Consider the following 21538-nt stretch of genomic DNA (forward strand, 5'->3'; position numbering starts at 1 on the left):
CGCCGACTATTATATACCGTTGTTGTTAGCGTGAGGAAAAATAAATAAATAAATAAAAGAATAAAAAACCTTCTAATTTCTCTGTCTCTCTCAGTGGCTCCGAGCTGGAGAACGAAGAGAGTAGAAAAGCTCGGGCATTGTCCGAAGCATCTTCATCTCACTCTCTCAGTCTCTCTCTCTCTGGGAATTGCAACGCTCTTGCTGCTTGGATCGATCCGAGGTGAATCTGCGCCCATAGGATTCGGGTACTTTTTTTTTGCCTGTATCTGTAGTTTTTTTCTTTGGAAAATTCAGGAAATTTGGTTCAGAATGGATTAACTGGACTTATCCGTGGGCAATTTTGGGACCAAAGCGGTTGATTTTTTCTGGTTTTTGTCGTTTTTTTTGACATTTTGGGATGCTTTTTTTCGTCGAAAACGCATGCATTTGGTTCGCTTTTTGGGAAAAAGGTGGGAAATTTTGTCGGATTCGGGGTTGATACGTTATGTTTTGCTCGGCTTTAGCCCTGTTTCTGGAACCTGGTCCAAGGATTACTTCTATTCTGCTTGCTTACAGACGAAGCAAAGCTTGCATTTCGAATCGGTATACAATTTGGGGAAAAAAATCATCTTTTGATTATTCCTATTAAAATTAGATCGTTGATGAATTGATTTTGCCAGCTTGACTGTAAGTTTCTACTTCTTTTTTTTTTTGAAACATATGTAATGGTTTATGTGGTACTGTGATCTGTAGTGGCTTAGTTTGCAGATCTTAAAGCTCTTTATTTCTCCATATTTTAGCTTCTTAGAGGATGAAAGCATAGAAAGCCGAGATCTTGGTCTACTTAACTGCGGGGCGCTTTAGATTGGAGCAAAGCTGGCGGCGGCACTTGCTTTGAGGTATACCGGCAGCAATGGTGGCGGCCATGGAGCTGCCGATATGGTAAATACATGAACAAATCTGTTTTACTGTTGCAATCGAGCTACTTGCATTCTTTCATTTTTGGTGGCTACTTTTGTATCTCCAAAGTAGCTGTCAGTGTCATGATTTATTGATTGTGGGATTTATTTTGTGATTATGTTCTTCATGGTTCCTGGTTCGTGCTGAGTCTGTCTTGAAAATTGTGTTGCTTCGGGCTTGAAAGTAGAAGTCAGTCATCTGTTGTCTTAATTTGTCGTGCGTTGTGGTGTTGGAACCAATGCAAGTGTGATCTTCCTCTTGTATCTTGTGCCATCTGGACCTTTGAATGGCATAACTGTTGTGATTTCATTGATTGCTCATAGTTCTTTTATATATTCTAAAGATGAAGTCTAAGGAGTGCGAGGATGATTTCTTAGAGAGGAGATTGAATAGTGTTGAGATACTGGCATTTTGGTTGGCTTTATGTTCAATAGATCAAATAACAATGTTGATGCCAAAGATGGAAGCTTCATCTCACCCTTAACATGTGAAATGTTATGGATTATATTCAGCAAATCAAAGCAGAATTTGGGATTCCATACATCCCATAAAGAGATAGAAAGCTTTGTTGCATCATACCATCAAGGAAACCAAATCCAAGTGCTAGGGGACATTTTTATGATTTTGTTCATCAACTGCAATTCATGAAGCAGTTTAAACATTTTACAAGAAAAGGGAAAGGGGAAAAAAAAGTGTTGGGAGAAGCTACAAAGAAGAGTTATCTCTGGTCAGGAGTATATTATGCAACCACAAAATTAATTGGGGAGCATTACTTAAGGGCTATAAGTCAAACAGAAATGTTTATGATTAAACTAACAAGAAAATTATTATTTACTAAAAGTTGCTGCTACTTCAAAATGCATTAGATCATAGGATAAAAACAAACCCAATCAGATGTCAGAAAGATTATTTAAAAGTACAAAGATAATTTCAAATTTTTGGACAAAATCATTGAGTAATGACATAACTATCCATGTGATAGCTATTTAATACTTTAAAACTTTGAAGGATAAAGTAATTCAGATATGCTGTTTTTACTGTGATACATGAATCTTTTTATGGGTAATTGTGTTGTAACAACAAAATGAAATTTCCGTCTACTCTGGAACATGGAAACTGATCTTTGGCTTCGTTGATCCCCCCCTTCTCTCTTTAATTTATTTTCTCCTTTTATGATCACAGGAAAGAAACGTGGATTCTAAGGTTCAAGATCTGGAGTCCCCAACTCCATGCTCAGTCATGAAGATGGGCCCCAAGTGAGTTTTTAGCTAATTTCCATTGCCTTCTGGGGATAAGTTTGTATCATTGCCTTCTGCCCCCCCAAGCTGCACAGAGGTGTACATTCTTGCACGCACATGCACATTAAGAATGTGTCATTCATGTGATGAGCAATTGAAGGCCGTGCAGCTCTATTGAGTTTCTGCAAGTTTAAGCAGTTATTTTTCTTCCTTTTTTTTGGCTTTTAAAATTTCTGCCAGCTCTTGACTGCTCCTCTGCAATCCATATTTCCTTTAACCGTGCTAAATTCCTTGAGAGGACATTGAATGTCCTATGGTTGTTCAGAAGGTTTTGCTTTATATACTTGTGGTGCGTCTAATATAATGCATAGGAATACATATTTTTTTTCTACTTTTTTCTTCTTGTTCATTACCGGGAGAGAAAACACACCCAAGATTCCATCTTTTCTTCTAGTTTAGGTTGGTCAGGGTCAGCTGTCTATCTCACCCATCCTATCATTGCTTTAAAACAAAAAAGTGAAACCATATTAAGAAGAGAAGGCAGGCAACTAGTCTGGCCAAGCAGAGATGCATATTTGTTCCATGTAGATGATATAATTGAATCACTAAAGAGAATGATGTGGCTCTCCATGCATTTGACATTAAATTTTACGGTAAAAGATTGACATTGCCTATAATGAATTTAGAGGACGCAATGTTTATCTTTTTCGTCCTCATGCTTGGAATTTTTCAGCAAAACTGAGAGCTGTTTTTCTATGCCCAGTGAGTTTCTCATTAGAAATTCAGATGCCGTGCTTCTGATTAATTGAATATTTATATGTACATATTGAAAGTTCTGTAAAACATTCACCTCAAGTCATAAACGACTATTATCATACTCATCTGTGATGCAACATAACACATATTTAACCATTTTTGCTTTCTTAGCCACTACAAGAAGACCAATATTCCAAAGGTTTTAGTTGAAATTAATATCTGTTAGATACACAAATATAGGTATTGCAAGAAGGCTTCAAGGGAACTTTGTCGCTGTCCAAAGAGCATGAAAATTATAAGCCTATGTAGATACATCTTCTCATGAAGGCAAAAGTCATCGTAATGAACTTTATATTCATAGGAAGCTTGAGCCCATCTAGTGTGAAATGTAGATAGAGATTTTGGCAAGGACATCAGTCTTACCATTCATGAACTGAAAGGGATTAAATTGATAGGAGAAACAATGGATTTCCTTATGAATCCTTCAATCATATTACTCAAGTTCCAACAATATATTAGAAAATCTTGGTCTACAAGAGCATAGGTGCTGTGTACGTTGTTAAGAGTAGCTCTTTAAGGCTCACCTAGCCTTATGGTTTGAATTGTGGCTCTTAGAAAATGCCCAAGGCCTCATTATGAGGTAATATTAGCTAGGAACACACCACATTGAAGGGCTCATGTGGTGCATATGCCACTGCCCTTATACTACATTTTATGTGATGTACAACTTTGTTGCTAAATTAGACTTTTTTTCTTGAGAAAACGGAGGGTGTTAACCCCTACCCAGCCACTAGGTGTAAGCAAGATTTGAACCCAAGTCATTGTGTACCACAACCCAATGACTCTAGTGACTATAGTAGTTGGCACTTGTGATAGGTTAGACATTCCGGCGAAGGCATTGTGTTGTGTGTGGCATTCAGTGTCAAACTCATATTTTATTTTGAAATCTAAGCTTTAAGCATATATTAAAGCAAAAATGATTTAATAATATCTATATGCTTAGTTTCTGCTTGCTTTGATGTGTAAGCTTAGATATTTATCTTCACCAAAGTTTGATGTAGCAATTTGAAATACTACATATTATGCCCCAGATCTGGAGCATGATATGGTTGTGCTACCGAGGGGTACAACCCACGATAACACGAAGCCAACATTACATTTGGATTTCAAATCCATCTTAACTTCCAAATTCAATTTCGTGATCCATTAGAGGCGACCAATATTGGTTCTGAGCATCTATATCAAACATAAATACCAACCCATAATCCTCAATATTTAGAAAATTACTAAGCTATACATTTATAAACAACTAAAGAACTAAAGTTTTGCTATATAATTCGTCAAGCTTGCTAGCATAAACTCCAAGCCTGGATCATCCTTCGTCCTTACTAACCCTATTCGTCTGGAGAGAAAAATAAAAAATAGAGAAATATGAGCGACACAGCTCAGTAAGTAGACCTTTCATTATTTTACCGGATCAAATATAAGTTTTTTCATGCCAATGCATCATTTAAGAAAAACAACAGATATTACAAAATAAAATATTTCATAGTACAATATATTAAAACAAGTCATGAAGCCAATCATGCTTGCATAAATCATTCATTTTTTTCATAAATATAGTTCTAAGTTTGTATTGCAAATAAATTTGTAAAACATTCTTCACATCATTGAGCCCTATCATGGATCAAAACATTGCTCACAAATATTCGTGCTACGGTCACTTTATACCCATGATAGGGCCGTAATCGACTGCATGTCACAATCTGCCAACTATTATACCTGCTGGTGGGGCTGTTACCAACAATTATACCCATTGGTGAGGGCCGTTACCAACTGTTATACTCGCTGATGAGGGCCGTTACCAACTATTATATCCGTTGGTGAGGGCCGCATATAGCTATCTGAGAGCCTTTCAAATATTTATATCTTTTTTTTAAAAACATACATATAAATAGATGAAAAATACTAATGGCATGATCAGATTCATATTTTATAATAAAGCTATTTTCATTAAAACATTCATGGAACTATTTTTCATAATAAAGCATGATTTTCATGGCACAAATGCTGATCCATAATTTTAAGAAAAATATGATATTTTCATGAGTAAATCTTATGTAGAAAAAACATGATAATTTGAAATACAATAAAAAAATGTAAGATCTACTTATTTTTTTTATCTTAGACTATCAGACTTCACTAGATGACTCCACTAGATCTATTTAAAATATTAACAATGAAATTAATTTCTAATTGATGACTTTGGTAAAATGATACGAGAAGACATGAATAGTCGTATGGTGATTTCATGTAGGTTAGGTTTAGATGATTCGCTCAATGAATCGGACTCAATCAGGGCTAAGATTAATTAACATAGTTCATCAATGAAGGTTTCAGGAACATTTTATAGGGCTGGGATGATCGGTCTAGCATGCAGCTCGGGCACCAGGGCGGATCAGGGCCCTTTGCAGGGGTCAACTCGGGTTCGTAGATCAGATAGTTAGGATTTGATACTAGGTTCCATAGATGTTCTAGAGAGAGAAAGTAGATAGAAACAGAGAAGAGAGAGAAACCAAGAGAGAGAAAGAGAGATGGGTTCTCTCTCCTCTTCTTCTTTTCCTCTTTCTTCTTTCTTGGCAAAACAAAAGAGAAAGGGGGCGGTTGGTGGTTGGCCTTTGGATCCCTCTAGGACTCCCGGAGTCCAGCGATATCGAAGGAGAAAGAAGACTCCGGTCGGGAGTCTTCTCCTTCTCCCTATCCCGAGCAACAGGGCTCGCTTGATCTTAATGGGCCTTGGCCTCTTGGGCCAGTCCATTAGCCCAAATAAACCGGCTATTACACTACAAGTTGTATCCTCTATATTTAATTTTTCACATGATTTTTCATATTTCCCTTTTTTAATAAGACATGGTGCTTAAGCCTTATTCTTTGCCTCATTAAAACTTTGTTCCTAGCCTTATACTTACAATTTCTTAATATCAGTTGTGGAGTTCTTCTGTAATTGTTGATGAGATTCCCTGCATCTTGGTCTGTTATGTCATTCTATTATGCACTGGTGTCTGGTAATGGATGGCCATCCGTGTAAAAATGGTTTACAAGGGACTTCCTCTGTGTGGTGTCTAGTTATTTAAGAATTTTTTACCTGATTCTTGATGCAATCAAGGTATAAGACCATATATTCATGGCTATATGGGGGAGGCTTGGCTGCAAAGAAACTCCTAAATCATGTCTCTGTTTGCTGGGATTTAGTTAAATTCTAGTCGTCTGGGAGAAGGTCGGGGAGTTTTAGTTGTTTATTCAGCTTAATCTTGTTTTTTTTGGCCTATTTTAAGTAGGAATTTTCTATGTTACATCGACTTGGGTTTGTGTGTTGGGCGAGGTTGGGTGTCTAAGCATCTGATCCTTTTAATAGCTAAGCACTTCTTATGGAGCTACATCCGAGTTTCATAGCAATATCTGTATTCAAGTGCTGGATACTCTAGGCTAAATCAAAGAGCCCTGCTAATAGGGATTATTGTTCAAAGATCCTATTCTAGGACTAGGTTGGGTAATTAAAGGATTAAGTCACTAGAATTGTATTTTGATGGCTATTTTTGTTGGGTTCCATTAAACTGCGAACTTGACTTTCTTGAAATTGTTACATTTTTTTAAGATCATGAAGTGGATCATATGGTCCTTAGAATTATTCTGGCTAGATCTAGAGTTATAAAAATAGGAGTTCTCTTAGGAGTCTTGTCTAGCAAGTATGGTGCCGTCTAGTTTTATGAAAGGCAAATCTGCTATAACTGGGCTTAAGTTTTCAGAAAATAAGATCTCTGACTTTCTTCTCCAACAAATCCATCTTCTTTATTCTATTAATTTGGGACTGATCAACAGCCTTCGAGAGGTCCTTATTTTTGAAGATGTTCGGTAAAATACCCATAAAATCAGATCTAAGCTTTATTTTGAGATCTGGATCTTATGCAGGACATTCAATACAGGATGTTGCTGCATGAATTCTACAAGATACGTGAAGTGAAGGAAACTGGCATTCTAGATTGCAGTAGATTCTATGTTCCAAGGCCAACTTGTAGGTTCTAGGCTCCTAGCCTCCATTCTTGTCTAGATTGAAGATAGAGCTTATATTACAGAGAAAATGATCATATATTTCTTCTCTATGTTATATAAGGGACCTTTATATTGAGCAAAATAACTTGAGTATAGAATTTGAAGCTTATATGATTGTGATAAGGAAAAGCATATGATCGTGAAAGAAAAAGCCAGCTGTATCAATCATGTAAAATCTCTAGATGCATAGAGTTTATGCATACAGAGACCCCCAGTTACTCCATCGAATGAACTTCCACAGAGGCTGCGCCACTTGCTAAGTTCAAGTAGCCTCACATTTGAGCATGTGAAAATTTGTAGAAGGTAACATCACAAATACTTGCTCAACTATCTTAGCATTAAGAGAATTTCTACCTTACTAGGAAACCACAATTATATATTTTATGTTTACAGAGAACTTCAGATATGTTTCTTCAATGGCTATATCCTGACATATGGATGGTATCCATGAATATCACCCTTTCCTTGACAACCAACTTGTTTCATGAGTGGTCCTCAATGTCACTATAGTGACATGGTGGTGTCAAAATTCACCAAATCATCGCATCTTATATTTTTATAGTTGCATCACAAACTAGTATATTAGAAAGTTAAGATGCCGATTTCTGTTTATTGGACCATAATGATTCTCCAAAAAGCAATCTTCATCCATATTTTCTTGATAGTTCTAAACAAAGTTAACAACTGAAGCCTAGAATAGCTGATACTTGTGGATTCCTGTGACTTCTGGACCTCACTAAACTATAAGTTCCTTTCAGGGACCGCGGTGGTATGGAGGATCCAGATGGGACACTATCAAGTGTTGCCCAATGTATTGAACAATTGCGTCGGAGTACTTCAACAACTGAAGAGAAAGAAAACTGTCTGAAACAGTTGTTAGACATTATTGAAACTCGAGAAAATGCTTTGGGAGCTGTTGGATCTCATTCCCAAGCAGTTTCAATGCTTGTTTCTCTTCTCAGGTCAGGGTCATTTGGAGTGAAGATACAGGCTGCCACTGTGTTAGGCACTCTGTGTAAGGAAGATGAGCTAAGGGTAAAAGTACTTCTTGGTGGTTGTGTCCCTCCGCTGCTTGTCCTCCTTAAGTCCAGCTCAGTGGAAGGCCATATTGCAGCTGCAAAAGCCATTTATGCTGTTTCTCAAGGTGACACAAGGGATCATGTTGGTTCAAAAATTTTCTCAACAGAAGGAGTTGTTCCAGTTCTATGGGAGCAGATAGAAAGCAGGGTCAAGAATGGAAGCATGGTGGATGATCTGCTTACTGGAGCATTAAGAAATTTATCCAGTAGTACGGAGGGGTTTTGGTCCGTGACAATAGGATCTGGGGGAGTTGATATACTTCTAAATTTGCTTGCAACCGGACAATCGACTATCTTAGCAAACGTTTGCCATCTTCTAGCATGTATGATGATGGAAGATGCATCTGTCTGTTCTAAGGTTTTGGCTGCAGAAGCTACCAGCCAACTCCTCAAGTTACTGGGACCTGGTAATGAAGTTTCCATCAGAGCGGAAGCTGCAAATGCTTTGAAGGCTCTATCTGAGCAGTGGAAGGAAGCCAGACGTAAGATAGCTACTTCTAATGGGATCCCTGTTTTAATAAATGCTACTATAGCTCCATCAAAAGAGTATATGCAGGGGAAGTGTGCCCAGGCATTGCAGGAAAATGCAATGTGTGCCTTGGCAAATATCTCGGGTGGATTGTCCTATGTTATTTCTAGCCTTGGTGAAAGTCTCGAGTCATGCATCTCACCTGTGCAAATTGCTGACACTCTGGGCGCTTTAGCTTCAGCCCTTATGATATATGATGTGAATGCTGAATCTACTAGTCCATCAGACTCTTCGGTTATTGAGAATATTTTGGTGAAGCAGTTTAACCCGAAGTTTCCATTTCTTGTACAGGAGCGTACGATAGAAGCACTGGCTAGCTTGTATGGGAATGCAATTCTCTCAAGGACACTAATCAATTCTGATGCAAAACGCTTGCTTGTTAGTTTGATCACCATGGCAAGCAATGAGGTGCAAGATGAGCTTATAAAATCTCTACTTACACTTTGCACTCAAGAAGGCACTCTATGGCATGCAATGCAAGGCCGTGAGGGGGTTCAACTGTTGATTTCTCTTCTTGGCCTATCATCTGAGCAACAGCAGGAATGTGCAGTTGCTTTGCTTTGTCTATTATCTAAAGAAATTGATGAAAGCAAATGGGCCATAACTGCTGCTGGAGGTATACCTCCTTTAGTACAAATTCTTGAAACAGGATCTTTTAAAGCAAAAGAAGATTCTGCAACTATCCTTGGAAACCTCTGTAACCACAGCGAAGACATACGAGCATGTGTTGAAAGTGCTGATGCTGTTCCTGCTTTATTATGGCTGCTGAAAAATGGAAGTGAGAATGGGAAGGGGATTGCAGCAACAACATTAAACCATCTCATCCGCAAGTCTGATGCAGGAACTATAAGCCAGCTCTCTGCCTTATTAACCAGTGATCAGCCTGAGTCTAAAATTTATGTTCTGGATGCATTGAGAAGTTTGCTTTCTGTTGCACCCCTCAGGGATATATTGCATGAAGGAAGTGCTGCAAATGATGCCATCGAGACAATGATAAGGATCCTTATCTCCACAAAGGAAGAAACTCAAGCTAAATCAGCATCTGCTCTTGCAGGACTCCTTCACTGCCGCAGAGACTTGAGAGAAAGTTATATTGCCGTGAAGGCTCTTTGCACAGTAATGAAGCTGCTTAATGTGGGCTCTGAAAAAATTTTAGTCGAGGCTTTATGCTGCCTTGCAGCTATTTTTCTATCAATTAAACATAACAAGGAAGTTGCTGCTGTTGCAAGAGATGCATTGGCTCCGCTGGTTCTGCTTGCTAAGTCATCAATCCTGGGAGTGGCAGAACAGGCAACACATGCTTTGTCCAATCTTCTTCTGGATAATGAAATATCACTTCATGCATTTCCAGAAGAAATTATTTTTCCTGTCACCCAAGTCTTGCGTGATGGCTCTATTGATGGAAAAACACATGCTGCGGCTGCAATTGCTCGTCTTCTTCATTGTCACTCCATTGATCATGGGGTATCCGATCTTGTGAATCGTGCAGGAACAGTTCTTGCACTTGTTGCTTTTCTCGAATCTTCTAATATTGGAGCTGCTGCAACATCAGAAGTTCTTGATGCGCTAGCTTTGTTGTCAAGGTCAAAAGGAGAAGATGGACATGTAAAACCTCCATGGGCGATCCTTGCTGAATATCCTCACACAATAATTCCTTTAGTTTCATGTGTAGCTGAAGGGACATCTTCATTTCAAGATAAAGCTATAGAAATACTGTCAAGACTCTGCCGTGATCAGCCTATCATATTGGGTAATGTGATATCTAACACCTCTGGATGCATTTCATCAATTGCAAGACGAGTTACTGGATCCAATTGTGCAAAAGTCAAAGTTGGGGGAATGGCCCTTCTTATATGTGCTGCAAAAGAGCATTGCAAAATAATGGTGGAAGCATTAAATGCGTCAAACTTATGGACTGAGCTTATTCATTCTCTTGTTGGAATGATCAGTTCTACAAATTCATCTTCTGACCACGGGGATGATGAATGCAGTCTAGATATAAGCATTCGTAGGCATCCTAAGGAGCGACATAAAGATGGTGAAGCTGAATGTAGCACAGCTGTGATTGTACGTAACATTATAGGCATCTGGCTGCTTTCGGTTCTTGCCTGTCATGATAACAAAAGTAAAGTTGCTATCATCGAGGCTGGGGCAGTTGAAATTCTCACCAATAAGATCTCTCAATACACATTTCTAGATATGCAGGTATTTAATCTTCTTTTTTTTTTTCTTCCTTTGGTTGACTTCTTTGAACTAGAGGAGCCTAGTATTTTTGTGATTAGATACCTTTTAGGGTTGCTTTTGTTTTCTTGCAAACTTTATTTTTTGGACTATTCAAAGGTATTGATGAATGTGGGAAATAGAAATTGTACAGTATCAATGATTCAATATACAACCAAAAATACTCAGAACAAGCAAAAGAGTAATATAATCACATTGCCATACGTACAACTTTAAGCTATGTTTTTAAGGTGAGACTCACATCATTCTCAAGGGTTTTCCCTGTCCAATTATCACATATTGTTGTATGGATAAGATTTAATTGGAGCCTCTGGAGTTTGGAGAGCTTAACATTGTTGAAGGTCTTTCCTTTCCTTCTATTCCAAATATGCTAAACAAGAGCACTAACAGTCAAGCACACTCTGAAATGTGCTCTCGTTCTTAACAAATAATTTCTTCAGCCTTCTTTAAGACTTCAATGAGCTGCCTTTATCTACATCTAAGAATTGTGATGTGTCATAATCAGCATGATTAGGGATGCGGAATTAGTAGTTCTTGGTTCATTCCTTTCTATTTGAACATAGAAAACATATTATGACTAGCTGCAGGCCCCTTTTCTTAACAGAGTATTGGGTAGGCTACTTACCATACACAGCTCTCGAGCAGCCAGTACATTTTTCATAACGGTATCCTTTCTGCAAATATATCTGCACCAGCCCTCAGCTAACAAGATAGCTTCTTGTCACTTACCAGTTTCCAATCAGAAATTATAGAATCCATTAAATCCCAACTTTGAGAAGGCCTCATACCTTTTAATTTGGAGTTGGAAGCACTACGCCTCTAATCAGACTTCAAGCTGCATATACTTCCGTAGCAGTTGGTGGGGGCAAACGCCACCTTCCACCTTTTCTTTTGATGTAAAACCACCCTCTGCTTGACACAATTGTTGCTTAGTTACTTTGCATCGAAATTCTATTGGGCTCTCTTTCCTATGAGCTCCTTAATTGGACCTTATTCTAGAGTAGGTCATTATCTGTTCTGTACTTGATTGCTTTTTCTGTTATTATGCAACCTTGCATAGTCTGTTATGTGTATATGCTTCTGTCCATTTTGTGATGGGTACTTCCATTGTTTCTTGCGGCCAGCTTTGATGCTTATTTTCATATTTATGAACATAAAATCTGCAGAATGATTCAACAGAAGATAGCAATATATGGGCTTGCGCCCTACTGCTTGCGGTATTATTCGAAGAAAGAGATGCCATGCCATCAAATGCAATAGTGCACTCTCTTCCAGTGCTTGCAAATTTGTTGAGATCAGAGCAATTAGCAAACAGGTATTTTGCTGCACAAGCACTGGCCAATCTGGTCTGCAATGGTAACAGAGGGACTCTTCTGGCTGTTGCCAATTCTGGGGCTGCTGGTGGGCTTATATCTTTGCTTGGCTGTGCTGAAATTGATATATCTGATCTTCTGGAATTGTCAGAGGAGTTCTATTTGGTACGCCACCCAGAGCAAGTCACACTGGAGAAATTGTTTAAAGTTGAAGACATCAGGGTTGGTGCAACTGCTCGGAAAGCCATTCCTCCACTGGTTGACATGCTCAAACCAATTCCAGATCGGCCAGGTGCACCTTTTCTGGCTTTGGGTCTTCTAACTCAGTTAGCAGTAGATTGTCCCTCAAACAAGCTGGTGATGGTAGAAGCTGGGGCTCTAGAGGCACTTACTAAGTATCTTTCACTTGGTCCACAAGATGCAACAGAAGAAGCAACAACAGATCTATTGGGTATTCTATTCAGCAGTGCTGAAATTCTGCGGCATGAGTCTGCATTTGGTGCATTAAATCAACTTGTGGCTGTCCTACGTCTTGGTGGAAGAAATTCCAGGTACAGTGCAGTTAAAGCATTAGAGAACTTGTTTATGTCCGAACATATCAGAAATGCGGAATCAGCTCGGCAAGCAATTCAACCCCTAGTGGAAATTCTAAACACTGGTTTGGAGAGGGAGCAACATGCTGCGATTGCTGCACTTGTGAGAGTCTTATGTGATAATCCATTGAGAGCCCTTGCTGTTGCAGATGTTGAAATGAATGCAGTTGATGTTCTTTGTCGGATTCTATCCTCGAACTGTTCAGTAGAGTTGAAGGGAAATGCTGCGGAGCTATGTTGTGTCCTATTTGGAAATACAAGAATTCGGTCCACGATGGCTGCGGCACGCTGTGTGGAGCCTCTGGTGTCTCTACTAGTAGCTGACTCTAGCACGGCTCAACATTCAGCAGTTCGTGCATTGGACAAGCTATTGGATGATGATCAATTGGCAGAATTGGTTGCTGCACATGGTGCTGTTGTTCCTCTTGTTGGTCTTCTGTTTGGTAGAACTTATGCACTTCATGAAGCAATATCTAGAGCTTTGCTGAAGTTAGGAAAAGACAGGCCAGCTTGTAAATTGGAAATGGTGAAAGCTGGAGTGATTGAAAGCATTCTCAATATCCTTAATGAAGCTCCTGATTTTCTATGTGTGGCATTTGCAGATTTACTTCGGATTCTAAGCAATAATGCTAGCATTGCAAAGAGCCCATCTACAGCCAAAGTTGTGGAGCCTCTTTTCTTTCTGATATCTAAGCCAGAGTTTGGTCCTGATGGACAATACAGTGCATTGCAGGTTCTTGTTAATATTTTGGAGCATCACCAATGTCGAACTGATTGTAACCTGACACCGGAACAGGCTATAGAACCCCTTATTGCTTTACTGGATTCATCAATTCAATCAGTGCAACAATTGGCTGTTGAACTCTTATCCCATCTGCTTGTGGAAGAACACTTTCAGAAGGATCCAGTAATACAGCAAGCAGTTGGTCCCCTTATTCGAATTCTTGGGTCAGGTGTGCACATGTTACAGCAAAGAGCTATAAAAGCTCTTTCTAATATTGCGTTAATTTGGCCAAATGCAATTGCAAAGGAGGGTGGTATGTATGAGTTGTCCAAACTGATATTACGAGCTGATCCTCCATTGCCTCATGCTATGTGGGAAGCTGCTGCTTCTATAATATCCAGCATTCTACAGTATAGTTCTGAATTTTACCTGGAAGTGCCTGTTGCTGTGTTAGTACAGTTACTTCGCTCTGGAACAGAAACTACAATTATGGGTGCACTAAATACCCTGCTTGTGTTAGAAAGTGATGATTCAACCAGTGCAGAAGCAATGGCTGAAAGTGGTGCTATAGAGGCACTTTTGGAACTTCTCAGGAGTCATCAGTGTGAGGAAACTGCTGCAAGGCTAGTAGAGGTGCTACTGAACAATGTAAAGATCAGAGAGACAAAAGCAGCTAGAGCTGCCATTGGACCATTATCCCTGTATCTTCTAGATCCACAAACACAATCCCTGCAAGGGAGGTTACTGGTAGCTCTTGCTCTTGGCGATCTTTTCCAAAATGAGGGTCTTGCACGAACAACAGATGCTGTGTCAGCATGTCAAGCACTGGTAAATCTTCTTGAAGATCAAGTAACAGAAGAAATGAAAGTTGTGGCTATTTGTGCCCTGCAAAACCTTGTAATGTACAGTCGATCAAATAAAAGAGCGATTGCAGAAGCTGGTGGTGTTCAGGTTGTGTTAGACCTCATTAATTCTAGTGATCCAGATACATCTGTTCAAGTAGCAATGCTTATCAAGCTTCTCTTCTCTAATCACACTATCCAAGAATATGCTTCCTCTGAGACAGTCAGAGCTATAACTGGTATGTTCTTGTCATATCCCCTTTAATTCCCGTTGAACTTTGCTAGTCGGAGGATGCTCCTAATAGAAGCTTTAAATTTGGCAACAATAATTCTAGCATGATTAAACAACTGTCCTGGATAACTGTCTGAAGTCTGAACTAAGAACCAAATAGCATAAGAAACAAATTATATTCCACTTCCATTTATAAGGTTAGAGGAAGCCCCAAGTAGGTAGGCCAGGGTTTAGAATTTCAATGCAGAAGCATGTTTTGGTCCAATCTTATTATGAATTTCAGCCTTTTGTTCTCAGACAACATTGGATCAAACTGTGCTGAAACTAGAGAATGATACATTCTATTCAGGTTAAGGAAATATGATTATACTAAAATCTGATAAATATGGAAAAGCTACCATGACAATTTAAGAATTTAAAAATGTTTTTGATATTAAAATATTCAGTGGTTTATATTCCGACAATCAAAACTCTGTTTTGCTAACCATTTTATCTGTATGAACTAGAATACTAGATAAATGTATTACAACTCATACATTTTTCTTCATATATAGAAAATCTTGTAGCTAATAGTGTTAAACTTCATGCTTTTTGGTAGTCATGGAATTTATGTTAAATTTGGCTATTTATTTAACAATTCATGCCTTATTAATGATTGCAGAGGCCTACATCAAAGCTTGCCTTTCCCACTCTTCATCTATTCTCCATACTCTATACTCTTTACCACTCATGGTCAGCCTGAAAGGGTCTAGATTATCTGAAGAACTGTAATGACCTGTACATCCTGGTATTGGGTGTACCATATTGAACCTGTTAGGTACCAGTATGATATGACACATGGTACAACTGTTGTCTCACCTTCAAGTCTTCAACAATGTACAATGTCTTGGAATAAAGGTGTATTGTACTGACCTGACATATACCAGTTAGTCACGGATACAAGGTCCGGTACTAAGACTAAAAACCTTGATCTGAAGCATCAAATTTGAGTATCTTTTGTTCAGTTTTAGTTATCAATATACATTAGAGTTAAGGGGGAATCTAGAGTTTCAGGCTTTACACTAGCATGATCTAACTGACCTTGCTATATGACAACTGCTAAAGAGACCATTAGATTTGTTAAGTGTAGTCTGTCGTATATGCTATGGTAATGATAAGGGGATTCCAGAATCTTCTGTTCCTAACCCATTGCTACAATATGGTGGATTCGTGATAACTAATCTTGGTTCTGAAGTTTACCTTAAGGGTGGTAAGTGTCTAGATGAAGTGAGGATATGATAACTTTTGATACAGGGAACTATGATCATCTTTCAGACACGTATAAGCGAAAAAGGGGTGTGTGTGTGTGCATTGAGGGCGGGGCAGGGGGGGTCACCAAAATTTGTAAGCAGTGCTTTTGCTTTTTCATTTGCAGCATTAGTTTCGTCAATGCTTGCTGATAGCATGTTCCATCCATTATGCTTATGCACACGCTATCTTTTACAGTGACCAATTAGTCTTTTTGCCTGTATGCAGCTGCCATCGAAAAAGAGATCTGTGCTAGTGGCAGTGTTAATGAGGAATATTTGAAAGCATTGAATGCACTGCTTAGTAACTTCCCTCGCTTGAGAACTACTGAACCGCCTACATTTTGTATTCCTCATCTCGTTACCTCCCTGAAGACTGGCTCAGAAGCAACTCAAGAGGCAGCCTTGGATTCCCTTTTTCTTCTAAGGCAAGCTTGGTCAGTTTGTCCAGCTGAAGTTTTCAAAGCTCAATCTGTTGCTGCATCGGAGGCTATTCCTCTACTACAATTCTTGATCCAGTCTGGCCCACCTCGGTTTCAAGAGAAAGCTGAACTCCTGTTGCAGTGTTTGCCAGGAACCCTGACGGTAGTTATAAAACGTGGTAACAATTTGAGGCAATCAGTGGGAAATCCTAGTGCTTACTGCAAACTAACTCTTGGCAATTTTCCGCCTAGACAGACCAAGGTAACATATAAGTCTAATCACTCTTCTTTGCAGGGGAATTGTAATTTTCTATGATTTGACTTGTGGACCATAAATTTACTAGAAATGCTATGATGGATGATTTACTTGCATAATTTATTCATTATAATATTATGTTGCAAACACCCTTGACTTGCCTGTCCATGAGTCCCATTATAAATATAATCCACTCTTTAACAAATATGATCCTTTTAATACTCCTCTATATGAAAAACTAGAAACAATAGAAGTATGTTAATAAAATAGTTGGAGTGGATGTATTAGTTTGCATTATACCTTCCTTCAGAGTAGCCATGCCCTAAACCTTGGACTCCACCATTGTCCAACAATAAATTTTATTAGCAGTCCCCTTTTTAATAAATATCCTGTCTTGGTTCAGTTCTTCCTACAAGAGAGGTCAACAAGCAATGCATCTAGGAAGAGTGGAGGGGCACCTATAAGCAGGCTACCACCATCACCGTAATGATCAGGCCTAGTCTGAGCAATCTGGGCTTGACTTTATGGTCCTTGTTTTCCATTTGTTCCTGTTAAGGGCAAAGTTTGCTTTTATGACAGGCTAGTAGCCATCTCTGGTCAAAAGGAATCACAGCCAACACTTTTCCTCTCACATGAATTGCACATGCCCAAGAACCCTCATAATTTTTCAAAGCATTTTTGTCTTTACATCTGGTAGAGATACTAAGGTTATTATCTTGTAGATTCTGATGTTAATCATGGGAATGTTTCTAAGTTCAATCTGGACATGCCTGAGGAATCATGCCTGTTCAATCTTTTCTTTTCATCTCTGTTTTAGTGTAAATACAAACATAAATATGCCTTAATTCTCTGTCAATTTGGTTTTTGTAAGAGGCTGCTAAATATGCCTCTTCATTGGGATGCTTTGGTTTATTACAGTTGCAACAAGGAAACTGGTTAGATACTCAAACCAGAACTGTTGGATATCTAGGTATGAAAGTAATAGGAATATGCAGCAAACTTTTTCAGATGGGCATTTGTTATAGCCTTAAGTAGTTGTGCGCAGTACTTAAGTATTTTTGCGTCACTTGAGTACAGGTCTGTAATGGAAAATTCTTAGATATTGCGAGAATCCAGTATATAGACATGACAGATGCATAATGTAAGCAGCGACATAGCTGAATGCTTGAGCTTCATGTGGCATTAAATTTCAGATATGTTCAGGTTACAAGTTTGTACTCTTCCTATATTATCATTTTTTCCCCACTTATGTATGGTCTGTTGGTGCTGCTGTTACATGGTACACAATCTTGAATCTCTTACAACATTATGAACCTGTTTTAAAGTAGAATTTACAAAGTCAATGCTGATGAGATTGGATAAGGCTTCTTTTTACCCACACATTCACCTTGTAGATATACGAGTAGGTGCTTTTGTTTCAAAAGGGCTTTCCACTCTTTCCTGGATTCCTGGACCGTTTGCTTCGCCATCCAAAAGGAAAGAATGCTGTTGAGCAGTTATTGCTCTGATACCTATTGATATTAGAAAGTGTTGGAATTAAGGTCCACTGTACCACCACATACTGACCGTACTGGTATTATATCAGTACAATATCGAGAATTGGTTAGGTATATGAGCTGAACTGGTTTGTAACACCTGAAACAAGTGTAATGGCCCCATATGCCTGGTCCGACCCATGCTGTGGTTGGCAGTGAGAAAAATGTTGGAAGCCTGTCTCAATACAAAGTGCATACCATGCTGTACTGATCGTACCGTATCGTGCCGATGACGTTCTGATACAGTTCTCGGTACTAGTTTTGCAATCCTTGATTGGAATACTACAAAAGTATAATTAGTCCACCATGTGGCACAATAACCAGAATATGAATGCTGTGAAGCTCATTAGGCAGATGCTGAAGTCAGACTTATCTACTTCGTTATACTTATTCTTTTTTTTTCCATCAGTTAATTGCTTATGGCTTTGTGTGCTTTTCTGTATTCCAAAAAACATCAGCCTGACAGATGCTCTGCTTTTAAAAAATAATGTATGTAAATAATATAAGTATATAGTTTGTGTATTAAATTACAGCTATTATGTGTCAGTTGCAGAATTATGTTTACACAATGTTATACTTGATCCATTAGCTAATATATATCACGTGATCTTTTAGGTTGTGTCTAGTGGTCCTTCACCTGAATGGGATGAAGCTTTTGCCTGGGCACTCGATAGCCCTCCCAAAGGACAGAAACTTCACATATCTTGCAAGAATAAAAGCAAATTTGGAAAGGTAACTGCATGAATAGGGTACAGATGTCCCCTAGCTTATTGTCTATCAAATTACTCTGAAGGTTTGGACCTTTCATCATTTCTATTCAGATGAAGCTTACCTCAATTTCTTTTGGTTTGACAACAGAGTTCATTTGGGAAAGTGACCATTCAGATTGACCGAGTGGTTATGTTGGGATCGGTTTCTGGAGAGTACACATTGCTGCCTGAAAGCAAAAATGGAGCTTCTCGAAATCTGGAAATTGAATTCCAGTGGTCAAACAATTGACAACCTCGGATGAGGTATGCCAGTTTTCTTGTAATCATTAATAAGAATAAAACTGTAAGTTGTTTCTTTTTTTTTTTTACTTACAATCTTGCTCTTGTAATGTCATTATATATGGTCAGCTAAGTGTTATCTTATTTGTCAATACAGTCAAAAGCAGATCTGTAACATGCGTGGGTCTTCAACTCTTTCCCTGTAATGCATTATTCTTTTATTCTTTCTTTCTACATTTGCCATGAGACAGCGGAACAAAGAACAAGAAGTTTCTCATGCTTTTGCTTTCTTCTGTTTTTTTATTTTTTTGACCATTTGTTGCAAGCGATGCATGTATAAACATTTACACACACACACACACACAGAGAGAGAGAGAGAGAGAGAGAGAGAGAGAGAGAGAGAGAGAGAGAGAGAGAGAGAGGGGATATTGAGAGAGAGAGAGAGAGAGGGGATATTGAGGAAAATCTTGAATTTGTGTTGTTGGAATGTGCTCCAAGTAGAACGTCGATGTTGTTCTTTTGAGTGTAGAAGTCTGACGAACAAACAATATGACAATAGATTTCCATCAATTGTGAGAGAGAGAAGTTGCAGCGCTTTAACTTGGCTTTTGTGGTTTGCATCAAATGGTAATTGTTTTTTCTTTTTTTTATTTTTATTTTGAAGTGTTTTTCAGATTTTTATATCAGGTAGGGGTTGTGTTAGTCATAATTGGCTGATGCAGACTAAAATTTAGTGGTTTCAACCATCTTGTTCCTCTTAACATGCTTAGGTGATTCTGTTATATCTTTAGCTTGTAGCAGAATTTTTAATCTGTTACTGGTCTAATTTTATCAACTCTCTCACCTGTGACAAGAATTTTAGAATTTATTTGACCCTGCAGTATTTTTTCCTATCCGACTCATTTGAATAAACTTAAAACCAAGGTATGCTGAATCGACTGGAACCGGTGCCGACAGGCACTAGTACGGTACAACCCATAAAAACGGTTTCAACCCAAACTAGGTCGAAACCGATTGGTTCCGTACTTGTACTGGTGCGAACCGGGCCGGTTCGCGCCGGTCCAAACACATTTTCCCCATGCACGGCAGAGCGCCCATGCGGTTGGTACCCGCGTGGGCCACTTCATGCAAATGCCACTCTGTGGCATTTAACGCGTCCGCGCGGACGCGGAGTTTTTTTTTTGTGGGAATCGCGCGCGGACACGTGAGTGGAGAACGCGCGCCCGCGCGCGTTTCCCTACGCAGGAACCATGCCCACGCGCGTTTCCCCAGCATGGAACCGCACCCCTGCGCGGGGCAGCGCACCCACGCGGGCTGCCAGCCTGCGTAGGCCATTTAATGCCACAGAGTGGCATTTGAGAAAAAAAAAGCAAAAAAAAAAAAAAAAACAGTGCGCGCGTCTCCGGTTCGGTACCGGTTCCAATCGATACCGTACTGGTGTCGGTGCTTACCGGTACGCCGGTATAGTCGGTCCGAACCGGTACCAAACTGGTACCGTACTGGTGTCGGTGCTTACCGATACGCCGGTATGGTCGGTCCGACGAACTTTGCTTAAAACCGTTTATCAGTATGTTTTATGGTTCTTTGAGTTGGTTATTATGGTTTGCCATCAAGCAATAGGGGGTTTGTCCAATTGACGTCATTTGAGTATATGTTCTGATCTTATTTCAGACCTCATTTGGGATAGAATATATGTTTTCTTTTTCAAACCAGACAAATGATTCTACAACCTTTTTCTGCATCACTTTATGTTCCATAATGACATCTCAATGCATGTTTTACCATCATAAAGAAAAAAATTGACTAGTGAGAATGCAAGCTTGAGATAGTTTCAGTTTTATCCCCCTTTTATATCTTAAAATCACTCTTCTGGCAATATTTAATAACCTAAGAGTGCTCAATCTACGGGCTTTCTGAATCACCACTTTTTCCTTTTTGTATAGGCACCATATCATGTGCTGGTGAACATCTATAATGATGAATTTGGTTTACATGGCCTGTAGATAGATTTTATTAACACATATACATTGGGTTAGCACTGCTCTAATAGTTTTTATGTTCATAACTGCTACTAATAATATTAATGATCATATACAAGTTCCTTAATTTGACAATATTATGCATGGCTTGAAGGAAGGAACCATTACAAATCTAATCTTTTCATTTTACGACTGGTAGGGAAGTCGAATGAAATTTTGACTTTACACAGTAGGCATCCATTTTGATTGTCCTTTTTAAGATTGTGCAGACTTTATGTAAAGTCACAGTACTGGTACCTCAATACGATGTAGGCTAGTAGAATATAGTTTGCTTGTTGGTGTTGATATAACAAAAGTTAGATGCAGTAATATGTTTCTGAAACCAGGGAGGAGACGACGGAATAGGAACACTACAATCGAATGAACAAAGATTGGAATACTTGTTATCTCATTCCTCTTTGATAATACAAATATT

At 38.9% G+C, this 21538-nt stretch overlaps 1 protein-coding gene across 3 annotated transcripts; it reads left to right on the top strand.

Annotated features, from left to right (window-relative positions):
- The first annotated feature begins 64 nt into the window (after positions 1–64).
- On the top strand, positions 65–19318 carry LOC103713320 (protein CELLULOSE SYNTHASE INTERACTIVE 1-like). 3 transcript variants are annotated; one of them, XM_039128874.1, is made up of 8 exons: positions 520–666; positions 780–921; positions 2122–2195; positions 7802–10856; positions 12059–14603; positions 16112–16566; positions 18711–18827; positions 18954–19318. In XM_039128874.1, the coding sequence occupies exons 2-8, from the start codon at positions 919–921 to the stop codon at positions 19092–19094; spliced, it is 6390 nt and encodes a 2129-aa protein (XP_038984802.1). In that variant the 5' UTR covers positions 520–666; positions 780–918; the 3' UTR covers positions 19095–19318. The 3 variants fall into 3 exon arrangements, with proteins under 3 accessions (XP_038984804.1, XP_038984803.1, XP_038984802.1); XM_039128876.1 differs by lacking the exons at positions 520–666; positions 2122–2195 and adding an exon at positions 65–245; XM_039128875.1 differs by lacking the exons at positions 520–666; positions 2122–2195 and adding an exon at positions 65–220.
- Positions 19319–21538: the final 2220 nt, after the last annotated feature.

The sequence above is a fragment of the Phoenix dactylifera genome, chromosome 8, assembly GCF_009389715.1.
Source record: "Phoenix dactylifera cultivar Barhee BC4 chromosome 8, palm_55x_up_171113_PBpolish2nd_filt_p, whole genome shotgun sequence".
Taxonomy (NCBI): domain Eukaryota; kingdom Viridiplantae; phylum Streptophyta; class Magnoliopsida; order Arecales; family Arecaceae; genus Phoenix; species Phoenix dactylifera.